This window comes from Zonotrichia albicollis, chromosome 1, assembly GCF_047830755.1.
Source record: "Zonotrichia albicollis isolate bZonAlb1 chromosome 1, bZonAlb1.hap1, whole genome shotgun sequence".
Taxonomy (NCBI): Eukaryota; Metazoa; Chordata; class Aves; order Passeriformes; family Passerellidae; genus Zonotrichia; species Zonotrichia albicollis.
This window is the reverse complement of record NC_133819.1, coordinates 93,617,038-93,637,417: the sequence shown is the minus strand read 5'-3', so window position 1 is coordinate 93,637,417 and position 20,380 is coordinate 93,617,038. Positions and strand designations below refer to the sequence as shown.

General features: G+C 40.7%; 2 protein-coding genes across 8 annotated transcripts in view; one reads left to right on the top strand and one right to left on the bottom strand.

Annotated features, from left to right (window-relative positions):
• LOC102066643 (uncharacterized) overlaps positions 1–5,339 on the bottom strand; it is a 19,247-nt gene extending 13,908 nt beyond the window's left edge. For 2 of the 4 annotated variants that reach the window (XM_074547182.1, XM_074547192.1), the window contains exons 1-7: positions 4,662–4,802; positions 3,904–3,981; positions 2,968–3,036; positions 2,481–2,511; positions 1,295–1,354; positions 700–738; positions 315–395 (exon numbers count right to left, since the gene is read on the bottom strand). In XM_074547182.1, coding sequence (XP_074403283.1) covers positions 315–395; positions 700–738; positions 1,295–1,354; positions 2,481–2,511; positions 2,968–3,036; positions 3,904–3,954 — 331 coding nt within the window. In that variant the 5' untranslated portion in view covers positions 3,955–3,981; positions 4,662–4,802. Of the gene's footprint in view, positions 1–314; positions 396–699; positions 739–1,294; positions 1,355–2,480; positions 2,512–2,967; positions 3,037–3,903; positions 3,982–4,661; positions 4,803–5,198 lie in introns of those variants that run through there. The other 2 variants (XM_074547187.1, XM_074547200.1) reach the window with 2 other exon arrangements.
• Positions 4,068–20,380, top strand: MSANTD3 (Myb/SANT DNA binding domain containing 3). 4 transcript variants are annotated; one of them, XM_074547244.1, is made up of 4 exons: positions 5,413–5,715; positions 11,177–11,480; positions 11,574–11,622; positions 12,925–20,380. In XM_074547244.1, exons 2-4 carry the CDS (start codon positions 11,208–11,210, stop codon positions 13,332–13,334), a joined length of 732 nt encoding a protein of 243 aa, XP_074403345.1. In that variant the 5' UTR covers positions 5,413–5,715; positions 11,177–11,207; the 3' UTR covers positions 13,335–20,380. The 4 variants fall into 4 exon arrangements, with proteins under 4 accessions (XP_074403352.1, XP_074403339.1, XP_074403345.1 ...); XM_074547251.1 differs by lacking the exons at positions 5,413–5,715; positions 11,574–11,622 and adding an exon at positions 4,068–4,944 and having other exon boundaries at positions 12,925–13,060; XM_074547238.1 differs by lacking the exon at positions 5,413–5,715 and adding an exon at positions 4,863–4,944 and having other exon boundaries at positions 11,177–11,622.

Below are 20,380 nucleotides of genomic sequence, written 5' to 3'. Positions count from 1 at the left end.
CTCCACTGGATGGGTAGTTAAATTGCAAAGAGCCACACTGATCTCTTAAGTTAAAGTTCATTTTTGTCGTATCACTTTAGATTGTATCTAGAGAATACTGTCAACTTGAGATATCTAATCAAATATGTTCCAGGCCAAATCCAATGATTTTGTCACTGCAATTTGTCACTTCCATAACATACTATTGGGTACTCAGTACAATCATAAGGAGATTTTGTAACACATTACCTGACTTTACATTTTCAAAAGCTGATCTGTGCTCTTTAAAGGTAAATATCACAAACCCAAAAAATTACAGTATTAAAAGCTCTCACCAAGTGCAGGTTCTGATTCTTTACATGTATTAAGCTGGTCTTCCAGTGTCTGTCCGTGAAGCTTCTCTGGCTCAAGTGGCGCTGTAAGAAATTCACAAACAAGTGAATCCCTGCTCATACATGGTCCCACATCACAAATTAAGTCAGTTAATATGAAACATTATTTCCCTCAATCTTATTTCCACTATTTCTAAAGCATTTGAATTGCAAAAATTAGGTATTATTACAAAAGATTACTGCAGATTGAAAGTACAATGATCAGAAATGAATTCCCAATGACCTGCTAAGATCTAGACATCACTTGTAATGTTGTACCTCAAAATTTTTTATTTCTTCCACTTTTTTTTTTCAGGGAGGAGTAGGGAGAGGCATTAAACATTCTTACCAAAATCAGAAAGTTTCGCAGGTGTTTTCATTTTTTTCCCTAAGAAAAAAAAAAAGAAAAAGAAGAAAACAAAAGTAAGAATCTGAAAGAAGTGAAAATAAAATTGTTAGTACAGTTGAAAGGACAATTTGGTAAAATAACTGACTACTTTAGAAAAAACTCTTTGAGCTTTCGCTGATAAGAGAAAACTAAACTATGTTTAGTTTTGAATGTGCTAAGAGATTTTTTTCACAGATTCACGGACGATTTTGAGTTGGAAGGGACCCACAAGGATCACTGAGTCATGTGCAAGTCCCTGCTTGGGGAGCTGGTCCTCGTGTACATGGTCCCACATCACAAATTAAGTCAGTTATCATGAAACACTGTCCCCCCCAATCTTATTTCCACTCTTTTAAAAGCATTTCTATTGCAAAAATAAAGTATTATTACAAAGTATTACTGCAGACTGAAAGTACAATGAACAGAAATTAACTCCCAACGACCTCATAAGATCTGGACATCACCTGTAATATTGTACCTCAAAATTTTTTATTTCTTCCACTTCTTTTTTTGGTGGGGGGAGGGAGGTCTGGGGGAAGATGTTAAACATTCTTACCAAAGTCAGGAAGTTTCACTGTTGTTTTCAATTTCTTTCCTAAGGAACCTTCTGTTTTAACTAAAAAAAAAAAAAAAAAACCAACACAAAGAAGAAAACAAAAGAATCCCACAGAGGTAGAAATAAAATTGTTAGTATAAAAAATAATTTGGTAAAATAACTGACTGACTACTTGAAAAAAACTCAGAGCTTCTGTTGACATGAGAAAACAGCTATGTTTAAGTTAAGTTTTGAACGTGCTAAGAGATTTTTTTCACAGATTCAGACTGTAGTGAGTTGGAAGGGACCCACAAGGATCATCGAGTCCTGTTCAAGGAATGAACCCTTGACCCTGGTGTCAGTAGCACCATGCTCCAAAAGATGGACAAAAAACATTCACACTAAACAACAACAAAGTTATTTCAAGTCAGGCAATTCAATGAAGCAGGCAGAGAGGAAGATCAATCAAGTTCAATGTCTCTAAACATTTGAGGGCACCCAGGAATTTCAGGATATTTATTTCAGCAAGCATACAGCTGCTAAATATTTCATCACTTAAATTTCCATTACAGTCCAAACAAAAATTCTCAGATCAGGTAGGTCCAATGACTACTTCTGACTTGAACAACAACTTTCAAACAGAATTCTAGGAGGAGTGAACTGTAGAAACCTGAAAAAACATTTTGGTGCATCATGAAACCAAGTTAGGAGAACAATTGCAAATGTAGTTAGACCTTCACGCCTTCTGGAACTAGACCAGTTCATCAAGACCCAGAGGAGGTTTAACGATTTATTAAAATTATTAAAAGTATTAAAAATATCTTCATTAGCTGAAGCAAACTAAACCCCTTTCAAAAACAAATGTAAAGTATATACAGTATTTCTACATGCTTTAAGAAGCATAGGTTTTTAAATTATATTTTAACTTTTGAAGGTCTCTAATGTCTTGAATTCTTTAGGGTTTCTCAAAAATTTAACATAGGTGATTTTTAGTCTTCTAGCTAGTGCTTGGTAATCAACTTTGCATACCTCTTGCTCACATTACTGATTGATTAGGTAGCTATATCATAAAAAAGCAGAGGATAGGTCTTAAAGAACAAGTCTTGAGAAAGTCTTTTTTTCCATTTGTTTCATAAACAACTACATTGGGCTAGGGAGAAAGATGTGGGTACAGGACACAGCAGGAAGCAAAAAATCTTGCACTTACTCATGCCATGAGTTTTCAGTGCTTCTTCAACCTAAATTACCAAGTTATCAACCAAAAAATAAGAAAGGCACTTAAGAGTCAAAAAACAACAATGCATAGTTTTCATTATATAGAAGTTCAATTAATACCAAGAGCATAGACTATCTCAGGTGAACAACTACATGAAAATTAAAAAAGAAAAACATCTCTTTTTCTTCTGGAGATTGTCTATGATTTAAGCAATTCCATTTTCCCTTTATTAACAGCCACGTATTCTCATGTATTGTCTTTACTAGACATAAAGTTGTAACATTCTCTGACAGGACTAACGTACAAAACCACGTTCTACTTTATCATTGTAGAGAAGACAGTAAGTTAACAAAACTAGTTAAATAGCTGAAATTGTATGTTTCACCACCACAATAAAAACTAGATTTCAAACCCCATAATGTATTGCTAAATAAATTGGTAAAATCTGACAAAAGGTGCGTTCAAAAGCTGATCTTACCGTCCTGTGTTTTGCTCCAAGGAAATGAGTCTGCAAGTTTAGTGCAGAAGAACACCAGATTTTGCAAATCTAGATGAAAGAGAAGAATTTCTAGCATTGCACACAGACCAAGACAAATAAAATACCACTTGTATCAAAACAGATCTACTATCAAATTGTTGGTATAGCTTAAGTTCTACAAAAGTACTAGCACTTCAAAGACAAACTAGAGCAATAAACTAGACAAATTCCTGAAACTGAATTTTTTAAGGCTCCATGACCACTAAAACAGAGTGAAATGAACCAGAGTCCCCACATCATGTAAGAATTTCAGATGCTCCAGAACTCTGCCGCTATCTCATAACACTTTGTGTGTGGGCATGTGTGGATAAGTGAAGGCGGATCCAAGACCTTCCTCACACACTCCAGGGAAGGGAGAGCCACAGGCAGGGCATTAATTGTGACAAGCCATGACACCTGCCTGAGGTGAGCCTGTTCCCCTCAGCGCTGCATCCACACTTACTCTGATCAGCTCAGGGCCTGCCTTGCTCCCTTTGGAAAACTTCCCTATCACAGCTGGCTTATGCCTGGGCCAGCTCAGAACGGGAGCAGATTAGCTTAAATTCACGTGAATGAACAGCAGCAGCCCAAATATTTTCTTCTCCTCTAAAAATCCCAGTGTGCTTTAAAAAAACAGCAATAAACCTGACAACTAGGGAAATCAGGAATTTTTGTTCTGAACAGGATCTACACTTAATCACCCACTAAAAAACAATGCTTTTATTTAGAAACATAATATTATTCACTTTAATAAGCGATTCTTAACACACAGCCAAGTCAAACATGACGAAGTCACCAAAACAAGTTCAGGTCCAGTGCTATTTACCAAGCTTGCTCAAGAGAAAAAAAATAACATTCACACTTGGTTTAGGTACAACTTGTAAAGTGAATACTTACATTGCAGTAAAAGGGGTTTATTTGCTTCTTTATTTCACTTTCAGGGTCCATATTCAGTCTTTAGATGATAAAAAAACTCTAGGAAAATTGCAGAAAGATTGCAAACTGTTGTTTGAGCCTCACAAAATTATTTACATTTTTGTTCCATCTATATGAGGGTTGGGCACATTCCAGCTTTATTTTGCGTCTCGCCTTGAGTTATATTCAACCTTTAACTTCCCAGGCTAATGATCCTATTTTCAACTCGAGAGCAAAACTACAGCATGGAAAGAAACAATTGTTCTCCGCGAGCTTCCCTCGGGAAATATTAACGTCACCAAAAGATGACGCAGAACAAAAACTAATGAAACAAAAACGAATGAAACAAAAACGAATCTGGGGCATTTCAGGCTTCCCCCTTCTTTCTTGGGACAGGACTGTGCGCACGGGCTGGGACAGATGACACGGACATTGGGAACGGCCAGCTGGCAGTGCCGGGGGTATGCCTGGGGAACAGGCGGCACAGGCGGGTTCGGCAAGGAGGACACGTTCCCACCCGGCCCGCGGCGGCCAAGGAAAGGGGGAGGAAGTAAGGGAGGGAGAAAGGGAATGAAGCGAACGAAGGGAAGCAGGAAGGCCCCGAAGATCCGAACCCCACGCCAGGAGCGGCGCAGGCGGCAGAGCGCCCTTCCCGGCACTTCCAGTCCCGCCGGGGCGGACACAGACGCTGCTCCCGCCGGAGCCGGCAGACCGCCGGGCCGCCGCTGCCCTCAACTCACCGGCGGGCCGGGCAGCGTCCGGGAGCCCGGAGGAGCTGAGGGCGCTCCCTGGTGCCGCACCGGCACCTGCCACCGACCCGCTCGCGATGAGGCACGGAGGGGTGGCGGGAGCCCGGCCTGGCCGGGCACAGCACTGCGCGGTGCCGGCGGGCGGGGACGGGAACGGGATCGGGAACGGGAGCGGGAACGGGAGCGGGGCGGCCGCGGCAGCTACCGGCTCTTCCCGCGGCCGCCGCTGGGGGCGCTGGCGCGTAGGCGCGTGGGCCGCCGGGCGCTGTCGGAGGTAAAGCCCGAGCTGGGTCCGCAGCCGCCGCACCGGGGTGGAGATTGGGGAATCCTCGCTCCGCTCCGGGGTCCCGGGATCGGGATGCGGATGGGCACGCCGCGCTAGGGACGTTCGTCCCAGGAACTCGGGGTGTGTCCGGTGCAGGAGGAGCTGCCCACCCCCTTCCTGGCGGCCGCCGCGTGTTCGCACGCCGCTCCCCACAACGGACACAGGCGCATTTCCCGCGGCCGCCTCCGACAGCTCCGCCGCACCTGCGGGCGTAGGACCGCCCGGGCCGGGTGTCTCCGCGGCACACGGCGGTGTCCCCGCGAAACACAGCGGTGTCCCCGTGGCACAGCAGTGTCCCCCGCGGGAGATGCCGGCGCCGCGGCGGGCGGGAATCCAGCGCGGGGTTTGCGGGGAGCTGGAGGGAGCGGTGTCGGCGGCCTGCGGGCGGGGAGCTGAGGGAGGCGGGGAAGCAGGGAGGGAGGGAGGCGAGAGGCGCTTTGTTACGAGGAGCCGCGGGGCCGCAGGGTGGGGTTGTCCCCGCCGCCGGCGCTGGTCCCCGCGGGCGCTGGGTGACAGCGGCCGAGCCCCCCCCGCCGCCGCGGCTGATGCGCCCGCACCGCGCCGCAGCCCCCGCGCCCGCCCGGCGGGGAGCGGCCGCCTTTGTGCAGCCCGGAGCCGCTCTCCGTCCTCCTGCAGGCAGAAGAGGAGCTAGCGAGGAGATTAGAAAAAGCCCACCAAGCTCGAGTTAATGTTTGAGAAGTTCGGGTGCGGGAGAGTCTGGTAGGATTCCTGTGTTGTGCCTATTTTTGGTGGATTTCAGGCAGTCGTTCGGAATAACAACCTGCGTCCATTACCTTGCTTGCGGGAAGTGCTTTGGATGTCCTCCATAGGTAGCGGGATGACCCGCTTAAAAATCTGTGTGTATCTATAGTGTAATATGGTACCGGCACATATATATATTAATACATTTCCGTGTATAACTATATAAAATGTGACAGGAAACATTTGGGTAAAGTACTGTGAATTTTACTAATAGATGATCTTGTTTGTTTGCTGGATGATCCATGATAACTAATTTTTTTGTATTAAAGCGTAGGGGGCAAGCACCCAAGGAGGTGGGATTTTTAAAAATCTGATTAAAACACATTGTCTGTATAGATCTCATTCATATTTGCAATGTGCTCTTAATTACCTAGTGATTTCAAGTCTCAAGGTAGGCAGGGTCAGGCCTGGAACACTGATGGAAGCTTGGTGAGGAAAACCAAGGAAACATTTGAGGAAGAAGAACGCTGTTTACTGCTGCTTCTGTCATTCAAATGAAATACAAACCTGTTGTGACTAGTTTGGGTCATTGCATTTCCATGCCTTTCTTTCGTCCTCAAGCACTGGATGAAAAGGACAGAATTATGATTGATTTCCAGTGTTGTTAATTACTGGTTATATTTAGAGCTTCACCTGCAATTGAAGTTAGAAACATACATTTTATTTTTATCAATCTTTGAATATTTCTGGCAGAATTCTGTTGGCACTGGTCAGTGCACTTCATTTTCACCCCATAAGTGATCACAGTTTGCTAACAAACTCTTTTCTTTGGATTTGGTTAGTGTAATCTTTTTAACATTTGGGATAAGTCTTCCACCATAACTTTTTCTCTGCATTTTCTTGTGCCTAAAAATCATTTCATGGACTACAAATGCTCACACATGCCAACTTAAACCAATTTTTTTCCCTTTTGCTGTGCTTCTTTGCAACTGATTGGAGCTTGGGTGTCTGTTTAGATGTGTGCAAGCAAAATAATGCATGTGTGTGACATATTTATGAACAGATGTGCTTTTCTTAACTTGTGTAATTTTTTTTTCAAGCTGTTCTTCGAGCAGAACACATCACATTTCTTGTAGTCTTTAAAAGAAGAATGCTGCACAACATTTCACAGTAAAGATGAGGAGCTGAGAGATACTTCTGTTATCTTAAAGCTATAGAGGTTTGTGTGAGAGGACAAATGCTTAGGACACTGCTTTAAGGCAAGTTGTGAATTGAGTCCTACCAGGAGAAGATATTTAGGATAAAAGGCTTTCTTGCTGCATGTGTCTAGGAGCCTAGGCACCTGTAAGAGTGGGAGAAGCTTTCCAGTCTTTGTTTCTTAGAATTTACTCTGCAGCTGTCCTCTTGTGCCCACACAAATCAATCCAGTTTACGAGATGAGCTATGCACAATAAACTACTTTTATTTCAGCACAGATTCCTGCTAAAATATGTCCCAGGCATATGTCCTGGAAGGACTGTTTAGCCTCAAAATGGAAATTCTGTGGGCTTGTGAGTCCTTTCTCATATTCTGCAGAGGAGCCAGTGGGCTGCAAGAAGGTGAATAATACACATAAAGAAAAAAGAGGTGAATATAAATACATGGTGGTGTTCTGACACAACTTCTTGCCATTCTAACTTGTCCTGACATCTCAGAGAGCTTTCTTGTTCACCTCATTGCAAATGGGCTTTAATACATTGAAGAAAGTAGGTTAAGCATGTAAGATCTTGAGAAGAGTCTTCCAAAACTCTTTTCTTCTGTGTATTAGACTGCCCACACCAGTTCTTGAGTTCCTTTATGCATCCTAGATCATAATCCTGGTTTCTACACAGAAAGAAAGGACACAAGTGTAGTGTGTCTGTTTAGGAAACAATTACTAGGAATGTGATTAGTGGAAGGAAAGACCAGTATGTTCTTCTCAGAGTAGGACTTATCTTTCCATTCTTTAATGCTTAGTATTTGAACTTACAACTGGAGATCTCAAGCTACAACAGTAAAAATAATAGAAGTAAATGATAGTGTGGTATGAAAGTGATACTTAAATTTGTTCCATCCATGAAAGATGAGCTTTTATTCTTGTACATAACTTGTTAATATATGGGAAGTCATATTTATAAATGTTTTAGATATTTAGTGACATCAGTGATCGCTGATTTAGTGATCGCTGATTTAGTGATCGCTGATTTAGTGATTGCTGATTTACTGACCCAGCTGATGGCCAGTCTGTGGAGCTAGATATTTAGCACCTGGGAACCTAGTAACGTTGTTTAACTTTTTGAATGTACTCTCCAAAGTTCTGAAAATCCTGTTTTTCTAAATAAAGGGATTTTCTAAACATAAACATGTAGTGATTTTTTTCATTTGAGGCTCTCTCACCTTTTCAAATCTAGAAGTAAGACTTCCATGTATTAGCAGATGGTTGAATCAGTCCTTTCTGATCACATGGAGTGATCCTGGCTTTTCAGGATCATAAGGTATTGGAACTCACAACTTGCTGATGGGACTGCATTTCATCCCATTCCTTGGTGGAATTGAGATTAAGATACAGAACCAATGTTTAGTCCCAAGAATTTCATTTCAGCATCTGTCCAAAGAAACTTAATGGTTTGGAGTGGTGCAATAAGAATGGAAGTAAAATGGATTAGTAGATACACTCTATTCCATTCTAGGTCTCTTTTATCTTACATGTTTTCAAAGTGGTTTCATGAAGTGAACTTGCCAGTTTTCAGTATCTTTGCTAGGGTGTCAATTTCCTAACTACTTTTTTTTTCCTCCTAATTTGTGTTTTATTTGAGGAATTCCTGAAGCAGCTGTACACCTCTATTAGACTTTTTTATTGTAATGACTGGTATTCAATGAAAGAAGTTTCTTTACTTACACCTGGTTTGTTCTTTGGGTTTATAGCTGTTTAAGAATTCCTGTCACCAATGTGGGGGGTGACTTAAGTTTTCACAGGCCATAAAAAATAACTTGACACAGTGTGACAGAGGAAATACTGGATCAAGAGACTGTCTTCCTTAAACTCAGCCACCCAACTCTCTTCCTTCTTCCTCCTTTTACTTTCATGTAAAATAAACTAGCTCTTCTATGAGCAGTAGCACTATTGCATTTTGTTTTCCTATGGATCTTTCCCTTAGTCTCCTAGATCCTGTTTGCTGCAAAAACTTCAGCTCTCCCATGTCCTTGTGGCACCAGGATTTGGTAAGAGAGAGCAGAACTGTGACTATGCAGGACCCACATAGGTGCCCAGAAATAACCCAGAGAAGCACTGACAGAAGGTACAAACCGAGTGTTTGCTCCTTTTTCAGTAGGGGTACAACTTAGCTGCTGACTTGACCTAGACTGTTACAGGCTTCTGTTCACTTTGCTTCAGTTTTGCTATTCCAGGCTTTTTTCCACTGTGTCCCCTGTTCTTTGACTCCTTTGTTTTGCTGGCATCATGGTTTAACCCCAGCCAGCAGCCAAGTACTGTGCAGCTGCTTGCTCACCCATTGCCCCCAGTGGGGTGGGGAGGAGAATCAGAAAAAAAAGTAAAACTTGTGGGTTGAGATAAGAACAGCTTAATAATTGAAACAACATAAAATATAGTAACAATAATAATACTTGTAGTGGAAAAGAGAGAGTGGGAGATAGAGAGAGAGAAAGAGAGGAAGAAAACTCAAGAGAAACAAATGATGCACAACACAATTGCTTACCACCTGCAGGTCTCGACCAACTCCCTCCTCATTTATACACTGAATGTGACATTTTATGGTATGGAATATCCCTTTAGCCAGTTTGGATCAGCTGTCTTGGCTGTGCTCCTTCATAGCTTCTTGTGCACCTACTCTCTGGCAGAGCATGGGGAACTGAAAATTCTGGACTTGGAATAAGCACCACTGAGCATCAACTAAAACATCCATGTGTTATCAGCATTATTCTCTCTAAATCCAAAATACAGCACTGTACCAGCCTCCAGGAAGAAAATGAGCTCTGTCCCTGCTGAAACCAGGACCGCTGGGCTTTGTCATATTTTATGGGCTACTCAAGAGAGCCACTGTTTTTAAGTCAGGCTTGGTTTTCATTTTGGTATTAGCTTGTCTGTTAGCTTTCTTTATAAATATAAGTAGTTACCTTTACTGAAAGAGATGGGAATAACTGTAAGTACTAAGATGTTTGGAGGAAAGGAACTACAAGGATGGCACAAAGTAAGTCCTAGTGCAGTGGAATTAAGGAAAAATATATTGAGAAGAGGAAACCTGATGGTGATATCTAGTGCACCATCAAGGAACATTATGAGAGAAGTAGTAGAAACAATAGGCAAAAGACTAGAAATTTCATTTTGGGAGAGTCCTAGACTGTTGGGAATATGAACCAATTATCTTATAAATGTATTACTGGGTTTAATGATTAAAAACAAAAGAAATGAGAGCTAGGCAGCATTTCTGCCCAAAATCTAAAAGTAATTTGGGCTACACAGTTACAGCAGAACGAAGGGGGAGAAAAGTGTGAAAAGATAGAAGCAGCAAAAATAAAATATACTTCACAGCCGTATGTTATTAACTCTTTCCTATTGACTATGTAAGCGCTGGGCTTCAGAAGAGAGGTGGTTGCTGACATGGTGTAAGTGTATAGCAGTGGCTGTGTTAAAGCCAAAACTCTTTTTAGCCTGTTTGTTGGCTCCTGAGTGACCAGCGGCACAAGTACAAGGAAGTACCACACATGCAGGGCCATCAGTCAAGGCTGAAGGACCTGTGCCTTCCACGTGGTTGGTTTCTGTTGTTATTTCTTGCCTCCTTGCAACTCTTGCTGCCTCTCCATATTGTAATACAGGTCAGGATCCTGATGCCTGTTGGATATCAGCCAGGAAGGCATGGAGCATGGGGGAGAACAGAGCTGACAGGTCTTTAAAAGGACAACTTCTTACTATCATTGATCATACAGCTTTTAAATATTGGAGAGAGATGGGAGAAATTAATTATAGACAATCAGCAAGGAGAGAAGAGGGTATTTTGTATACAAAAAAAAAAAAATAACCCAGACATGCTGAAGGTGGTTTCAGACATAAACCTGAAGCTGACGAGGGCTGAGTTTTGAAATTTGTTCCTAACTTGAGGGTTTGGAAAACTTTCTGGGAGCGAAAAAGTGCAATGAACAGGAAAACAAGATATTAAGAGCAAGTTACGAAGTAAATACTGAGTATTTTGTATCCAGACAAATTGTAACAAAGACAACTATTCATTATAGTATTCTTCTGGCACTGTGTATCCACTAAAGTGGCAACACAAACCAGTATGTAATTTTATGTTATCTTACCTGATCATTCCATTATGTACTCTAGAACTATTAACAAGCCATTCTAGAAAACAAAATTGTTCAGAATCCTGATACTACAACCACTTCTAACCTATGTTTATTTTGTTTTTTTCTTTTTTTTTTTCTTTCATTGTTGTTTTTGTAGGAATTTTGGCTTCTGGGAAAAACAGTAGAAAATGCAAAACGAAATAATAAAGCCTGCTAAGTACTTCTCAGAAGTGGAGAAGAGTGTGCTGCTTGCATTAGTTGAAAAATACAAATATGTGCTGGAATGTAAAAAAAGCGATGCAAGAACTATTGCTCTGAAACAACGCACCTGGCAAGCGCTGGCTCATGAATATAACTCACAGCCCAGTGTATCACTGCGAGACTTCAAACAGTTAAAGAAATGCTGGGAAAATATCAAGGCACGGACAAAAAAGATAATGGCACATGAGAGGCGGGAGAAGGTAAAAAGAAGTATTAGTCCACTTATAAATACTCACATCGTAGGGAAGGAGAAGATTGGAAGCATAATGCCTGAGCAAATGTACTTTTTGCAGAGCCCACCAGAAGAAGACTCTGAATATCAGCCTGATGCTTCTAGTCAAGGTATAAATGTTGCTGTAATGATGCAAGCAGTATTGCTTTGTATGTGATTTTGCCAGTGATTCTTTTTCAAATCTCTCCACTTAGCTGTGACTGCTGGATGTAGAAAAGTAATTTCAGAGCTATGATATTACAGGCTGTGTGTATTTCCCAAGGCCTACAGGAGTTGAACGGGTGTGAGGTTTTTTACAGATTTTTTTCATCTGTTTTTGACATATCTGCTGCTTTGTGGCAAGCATCACAGTTGCTATCATGCTGGCTTTCCATTGCACAGTCCCAAGGATATCATTATAATTTTTAAAGTATCATTTTGCTGGTTTAAAAAAAACCAAACAAAAACTACCAGCAGCAAATTGATACACAATTGCCTGCTGCAAGAGTTCCCAGTGGTCTTTCCTCCTTTGTTTCCAAGAACTAAAAAGAGTATGTGGAGCCATATTTCATGCTGCAGTCCACACTGGAGAATGGCCTTTCTGAAAAAGTTCAGTACTACATTCTTCTTTGTTTGGCAAGCATACTCAGAAGGAATAATTCAATACCAGGAGGGAGGGTGGCTACAAGTTTCTTGCAAATTTTATTATGTCTCACACAGGATCTCACACAGAAGACTGTCCTTGCTCAAAAGACAACAGCAGCTACATTGTTAGATAACATTCTTAGAATGTCTCTTTCATAATTGTATTTAACATAATTAGTCATTTGGATTTGGATAGGAATGTATTTTGAGACCCTCATTTGCAGTGGTGACTATTCTGTTCCCTGCATAGTCTCTTTTATTTCAGAAGAAATGGTAGAGCCTTCTCAAAGTTAGAATAATGTGATTTTTTCCTAAAAATATACACTCCTGTATTTACAGCATCTGCAGCAGCGATAAGGAAAGAATAAAAAGTGCTCTTCCTACTATTTCCTCAATCTTTTGATATTCATGTTGACACAGCTTCACCTGACACTCAGATCTTTCAGAAAATATTGCAAGTCACATATGGATTTAGCTTAAATGGCTGCATTAAGGTTTAGCTCCAGGCTCAGCCACCTAAATTTAGGTGTCCACTTACAAGTGTCTGCATTCACTTTAGTCTTTTGAACTCCCACTATAACCTTCAAGGTCTTTCAGCAGAGCCCCAAGTGGTTCTGTTCAGCCCATAATGCCCTTAGTATTCTGCAGCAGAATTGCATTATGTACTGGCTGCTGTGCTTTGCTACTGGAGCACAAGTTTTATATGCACATGTCAATAACTTATCACATTTCTGTTTCTTGAAGGAAGAAAAGGATACTATAACACTTTTTCTTCTTTTTGTTTGCAGAGTCATTTGTTGTGTCCAACAGAGAACTTTGTGATGAAGACAAAGAGCTGGTACATTTTCCAGTGTGTGAAGGCACCTCCCAGCCTGAGCCTTCGTGTTCTGATGTCAGAATAGCAGCAGATAAGAACTACAGAAGTAAAGCATCTCAGGAAAGTGCTCTGAAAAAGATGCATGAGGAAGAACATCATCAGCAAATGTCGATTTTGCAACTGCAGTTAATCCAAATGAATGAAGTTCATGTGGCAAAGATTCAGCAAATAGAAAGAGAGTGTGAGATGGCTGAAGAAGAACACAGGATAAAAATGGAAGTGCTAAATAAAAAGAAAATGTATTGGGAGAGAAAACTGCAGACCATTACAAAAGAATGGCCTGTATCATCCTATAACAGACCCTTTCCTAATTCACCTTAGAACATAGAAGGGCAGAGAGTCAGTCTGATTTAGCACATTTATGAGTAACACGCACTGGAAAGAGGGTTTCCTACTGTGAATGTACAGTGACAGGATAGGTGCCTGGCTGATAGTGAACACACTATGACTCTTAATGTTTAGGGAAACAGTGGTATAGTTCACCAAGAGGAAAACTCTATTGTTTATTTGTAGGTAGTTCTGATTTGTTTAACTCACACACATGCACAGTGTTCTAAAATGTGAACGTATTTTTTCCTCTCAGAACACCCTTGATCCTTGAGAAGTTTAAGGTACTCTGGGTATTCTTACATTGGGAGTTCATAAGAAAACTTAACAGCCTTAAACATCAGGCTGTAGTGTTCATTTGATTTCTATCTCTTCCTATCTGCCATTTCCCACATGAAGGCAAGGGTTGGAGTTGCTCTCTGCTGTTGAGACAAAAGGTGATGAACAGCTATTAGTTGGATCATTATGCTGAAGCTTAGGGAAAATAAGCTGGTTAATACAGTCCATACCTTATTTTACATAGAAGATCTGAAAATGAAGGATGTAGCAAGAGGGCCACTGTAGTAACAGCCCTCTCCTGAAGAACAGTAATGGCTGGCTGACTGAGAGGATGGTTGTGGAATGGCCCTCCAGATGTTTGAGCCTTGACACTTGAGAAGTCAAAAAGAAGGTGACATCTTCCTCAAAAACCACTGTGCTTTTTCTTTCATTTCTAGGCCCATCTTGTATTGAAGTAGAATACCCAAACAGGAGGCTCAAATGCTGCTGCCAGCACTGTGTGCTGTTCTCCTGAAGTCATTCTGAAGGGAAGAGCTTTTTAAGAATTCACAAAGCTCTCAAAATGCAGTGAGCCAGCCACTCCATTGGCAAAGTCTCCCTCTATTTTCCTATGCAATACTTGATGGTGTAGCAGCTAGCTTGATTATTTCTCCTTAGCTAGAAGAAAAGACTAAGACTCACCCTCTTTTCCTTCTCGTAGGCTGGAAAGCAGTTCAAGGGAATCATTCCTGTCTTGAAGCACTGTTCTGTTTTGTTTTGTTCTGTCCTGTGTGTTATGGTGGTGTGTTTCTTGCCTTTGCTGTCAGTGAGGGGTGATGGACATGATTTGTATGAAGGCATTCACATGAAAGTCCCCACAGATTTTGGATGTCCAGAATGATAGATAGTAGGAAAGCACAAATGAAAATAATCTTTACTCTGGCAATCATTTATTCTAGTGGGGCAAGAGTTAAGAAAATGTGAAACGCAGAACCCCACAAGGATTCATAAGAACTTCTGGTGTTTGAAAACCTGTTTTACAGGAAGGTGTACAACCATCATTTGAAGCAGTGAGAAAAATGAACAAAATCATAAATTTTCATTGAAAAATCTGAGTATCACATTATCCAATAAAGTATTTTCAGATCATGACTCCTGAGGGCGAGTCCATACTGTGAGCATGTGTTCAAAGCAGAGTATATTACAAGGCATACATTTCCAGCTACACTCCTATATCTTTCCCTGGATATCCTTTCTGGTGGAGTGAGTTCCTTTTGGTTTTGTTTTGGATTGAGTAGAGTTCTCTCTGTGTGTGTGTGTGTGTGTGTGTGTGGTTTTTTTGACCTGCTTTCACTGCTGGTGATTCATCTTTGTTAGCACTGCCATTATCAACCACAGGACTCACTGTGGTTAACAGTGTGGTACCTGTGCTACTTAAATGTGCTAAAACCAGCAATCACAATGGGAGCTGTTTATAACAACTCATTTTATATGACAGAGAAAAAAAATGCTGGGCTGCTGCAAGATTAAAAAAATAGCGCCTGGATGAAATCTGAAGACAGATCTTTTTGACCACAAACTCAATATTCTTATAAATTGGCTGTGTGAAGAAAGTGCAGGAATTCCAAAGAAGGATGTTGTTATGGGCACTTCTGTTTTTCTGCTGAATGAAAACACTTTGGACGGTATAATAACAGTAGAGGCAAAAGAAAAGTAAACAGAAGTAAGGACCTTGTTCTGAGATTGCATTCTGCAGTCTGGAAGATGAGTCAGTCTGACTGGTTGTGACAATTGTTCAGGCACCATCCAGAAAAAAAGGATAGGGAGGACATTTGTCTTAACCAATTAAAATATTTGTCTTAACCTTCTGCACTCATTCTAAGTGAAAGTAAATTAAAACTAGGTGTTAGAAGGTAATGAATGGAGACAATTTCATCCCTGTGAAGAGGGCAAGAATAGAGAGACAATCCAGGTCTAGATAGCCCTGTGAAAGTGATGAAATAGAGAGGATCTCACAACATGTGAGACAAGGGTAGCTTGAACTCCTGGAAGTTATATAATTGGTCATGAAAGATTGTTTTATTTTTATATTTAAAAATCCTTTAAAATAAGCATGTTTTCAAACTGTGCTAAGTGGATAATGCCTTGCTTCTTGGTATATTTTCTTATTCTGAGACCAAAAAGTTATAGTTCTTAGGCCGAACAATAGACCCTTTTAATTCAGGTTCTATTTACAAGAAAGCAGATCATAAGAGAAATATTAGAAAGAACCAAGATAAAGGTATGAAAGAAGGAATGATCATTACATGCATAGGGGAAGAATGGGAATGTTACACCTAACATAAATTATACAAGATGGTTTTGTGGTACGGACAATAGATCGTTCACAGGTGACACAGGCTCTTGCTTTCCCATTTGTAGTTGACTGTTGGTTGATGTAAAATTGGGTGATAAACATAGAAAAATGTAAAAGATCAACAGGAGGAAGTAATGTATCTCCTTGCCATACTTTGGCTTTATAAAGTGATCAGTGTGATGGAATTGAAATTGCTTGAGAAATTACTTTTGCCTTTATTGTTGTTGCAATTACTCCCTCTGGTAGTAGAGTTTATCTTTACTTGTGTTTGACTTTTCTTATATGTAATACAGCCATCTCAGACAGTATGTCCATTTGTTTCTCTCTCCTTTTTTCTAGCTTACAGCATTCAAATACTTTCACATAATTGTGTTTTCCTGTTAACCATTTGGCCAAGGAATAGATGCATATTCTCCAGGTTTTTCCACAGATAGAATACAGCAGTATTTTAAGAAGAATATGCCTGTTCTTTTCTGGATTTGCTATAAAACTTTTTGTCAGGAATGAACTTAAAAGATACACAGGGCAAAATGATCCCTTCTTAACTCCATACAAAAGCATGTGTACCACATACATGGTGGCCATTGTTCTCAGCCTCTGTATTCTTATGAAGGAAAACAAGGCCCTTCTAGACAAGGTGTGATGAATTCCTTTATGCTCCCCAAATTAACATGAACCTAGCTCCAGGTGCTGTCTTTCCTTGAAGGTAATCTAATTTCTTGCCTAGTATAAATTTTTCATGTATTGATTTTTTTTCCTCCTGCATTTTTTCCTTATGTTTCTGTTCACCGTTAGTTTCTTAACCAGCAATATGAGCAGGGGGTTTCATTCAGATACATGTGTTTTCCTTTTTCCTTTCTCTTGCCCAGACTGCCTATATCACAGCATTTGAACATGAATGGGTGCTCACCTTCCCTTTCCACAGAAAGCATGGTTAGTTACCCTTTCCACACAGCTGCCAGTACATTCTGGATCCTGCACGTAGGCTAGGAAACATATTAGAGGATTTTGAGGAGAGGTTAGTACTGAGAAATGAAGCGGAGCACTTCATTCCAGCTCCGTGTAATTTGGGAGGACAGTCTGTGACCATGATGTCCTTCATCAGGACCAGAGCTAATGCAGGTGCTGAAGCTGTGTAGTTGGTTTTCATTCTTCCTAAATCCTTGGGGTTCTGCAGAAGTTAGGTTTGAGGTTTCCTGGTTAAAATCTTCCTTCTTCCTCGGTAGTTGAGGAGTCTCAGTGGAACCCTTTCACAGCTTCCTCAAATGAAATTTCTTACCTTGATAAACAACCTATCCTGACATCTATTCTGCTTCTTTCAATGCCCAGGCTGCTTTATCACCAGAGCAAGGGGGCTTGCTGCTTGCCACAAATCCTCTCTCTGAAGCTCCTTCCTACACTGCAGAGATGTGTTTAGGCAGGGCTGAAAACACAGCCCTCCCCAGGCACTGCTCAGAGAAGTGATCCTTGCAGAGCAGGTGTGCCTGGCGTGGCTGAGCTCAGCCCTCAGACTTTGAACTATTGCTACTCAGGGTTGCAATTTTCCTATTGTAGCCCTGTGGCCAGAGAAAGACGGGTGGCTCAGGGCTGCCTTTTTCTGAGCATATAGTGCACCTGAGGATGTTGTGCTGAATTTTGTTTAATGAGCATTCATCTCTGTACCAAATTTTAGCAGTCTCCCAAGTATTTGTATGATTGCACAGGTATTTTCAATGATCTTTTGCAAATTTTTTTCTGGTTGTAGTTACTGTAGCTTTTATGTGTCCTTTTCCTTCCTTTTTTTTTCCCCACTTGCATTATAATGTTCCAGTTTTGTTCTGAGTCTCTGTGGTTACAGTCTGTACAACCACACATTCATGTAGTATCATGTAGCATCATGTTTTCAGGTACTTTTCTCATTATGACATTGAAATAATAAACTGCTACACATTTGTATTTTGCTACTCTGTGGATAGAGGAATTACATGTAAATCTTAAAATAACATCTAATTGATTTTTTTTTCCAGACAAGTCCCACACAGGTAGTCCTGTGATTTCATATTTTGAGCTACCTTGCTATTTTTGAAAGTCTGATGTACCTTAGTTGCTTTCATAAGATAATTACTTGTCTTCCCACTTTATTTTTCTGTTTCTTCTCAAGATATTTGACTCTATATTCACTCATCATCACTCTCCCTGAATTTTGTTCATTTGATAAAAAGAAAGATGACCATTGGTTGCCACCTATAAGAATAGGATAATATGTTTTCCAGTGAAAGCTAGCAGTAGCCTCTCTTTCTGGTATCACAGACTGACTTCTGTGCTGATGATCAGCTTGATTCTCTGATATCTAACTAAGGTGCACATAGAAATGTGGACAGATTGCTGGACCTAAAACTAGAGCTATAAAATAGAAATGTACTAGCTGAGGCTCTGAAAATTTTACTCTTCTGATGGTGAAGGGATTAGGCATCTGACAACACCATCAGTCATGTTAATAACAAATTAAAAACTTGCAAAGTCAAAAAGAAAAAAAGAGGCTGGTTTTCAGAATGAGTCAAAGTGAAGACAGCTTTTAGCTGTCTCAAGAGGTAACGCTGTCACACATGTCAAACAATTTCCCCTCATGGTCTTCACTTCTCTTTCCTTTGAGACTCTGGACACCTCTATCATAGCATTCACAAGTGCCTGACAATAAGAAAAGTAGCTACTTTCAAGTAGGAATCCCACCAGAGTTATTAGACCTCACTCTTTGAAAAACTGAAGTTGGACAGTTTTCCAAGACTACATTATCCAGACACACATGCACTGTAGAAAGCCACGTGAAATCTGTCCAGCACAGTCTGCAAATGGCATAGGATATACAGCAAGGAACAGGAAAAAGTTGTCCACTCCATGGCTGTGGGTTGTAAAACTATTGTATTCAGGAGAGTGTGTGGATGAATCTCACCAGGCGGTCAACCTCTCTAAGAAGGAATCAAGAAGTATTTTTGCCAAATCTTCTAATCTGTCAAAACAGCCACACAAAAAATGTAAAAGGAACCAAAAAAATATTAGGCACTCAAATTGCTAGAAACAATCTGTTGCCTTCTTGATGAAGAGCTGGCAAGATACAAAGCCTACGCTAGACATATATGTATTTAGGGAAACAAGTCTCTGTTTTAGCAGAAATAAGTCAAGATAGATTTGTAGATTGTCCTTAATTTATTTAGGTGGGTTTCTAAAATGTTGATCAAGATTGTTTGTTTCTCTTTTGTTGTTCAGTCCAGCTTCAGAGTAGTTGTGTGCTTCAGTCTCTAACCAACTGTTAGAGCACCTCATTAATCAAATATGTTTGCCAAGAGAATTGAAGTGGGTTTGTATTCAGCAGAACTTGAGATTAATTGTATTCCACAAATCTTCAGATATTCATTCTCAGCTATAACAGGCTGTTCTTGAAGAGACCAGAACCTGAAACTGAAATTATATGCCTATTTAGTAGTAATTTATTTTTTATATGGCACTTACAAGTTGCCATATGAGCTGCTCAAGCTCTGCCCATTGTTTGGTCATGTACAGATGCCTTTTCTTTTCTTTGAGTTATGCCCTGAAATTATGTACTAAGCCATGAATGGACCAGCTGAATTGCCCATATAAATTCCTGCCACACATTCTGTGTCATGCTATTATGTGGGGAGGGGAGGAATCTTGCTTCTGTTAAATCGTGGAGTTTTGAAATTTGACCTGTTACTCTCACCAAAGCTTTGCCAAAAATTGTTTTGTTCTGTTAGACACCTATGTGGTCCCACTGATCACTCCTTCAGCCCAATGAACTGCTTGGCTTTAGAACTATTTGAATTCCAATCCCATGGACTGTAGGAAGTCTGAATTGACACACACAACACAAATTCCATTTCTCTGAAAACAGGTTTTATAAATACTGAGATTCTGAAAAGTGCAAATTAGGGAGGTGACGTGATGAATTTGGTATTTAAACCAGGGCAGAAATTTTGGCAGGCTGGGAGGTATCACTGGTGACCTAATAGAGAGGTTCACCCTCTGCTTTGGGAACAATAATATCCAATACAAATATTGCCTTACCTCCAACTTTCTGTCTCAAATGAAGCATAATGAGAAGTCCTTGCCAAATAAAGCAACAGTGGATTCCAAAATGCACTTAATTTGCTTCCAATTGCTAGCCTGCAGGAGGGCTCTGAGACTGAAATGGACATTAAGTTGCACTCTGTTGGTGGCTGAGAGCATAAGAAATCTTCCCCTGCTGATTTTATGCTCTTTACCTCAAATGAAATACTCCTGCTGGGATATACTTGGCCACACGGTGGTGCCAGTTCAACCATGGCAAGGTGCTCACATTCTAAAGTTGTCTGGCATCTTTTCCAGTTACCAAATCAGCGGTGGTGGATTAAAAAAAAAATAGGAGGTTTTTAGCCAGCAAGGCCAACCATCA

Excerpts from the sequence above, each read along its gene's own strand:
- MSANTD3 (XM_074547238.1), top strand. The coding sequence starts at position 11,208 with ATGCAAAACGAAATAATAAAGCCTGCTAAGTACTTCTCAGAAGTGGAG. Across the intron at positions 11,623-12,924 it reads GCCTGATGCTTCTAGTCAAG|AGTCATTTGTTGTGTCCAAC; the intron begins GTATAAATGTTG and ends TTTTGTTTGCAG.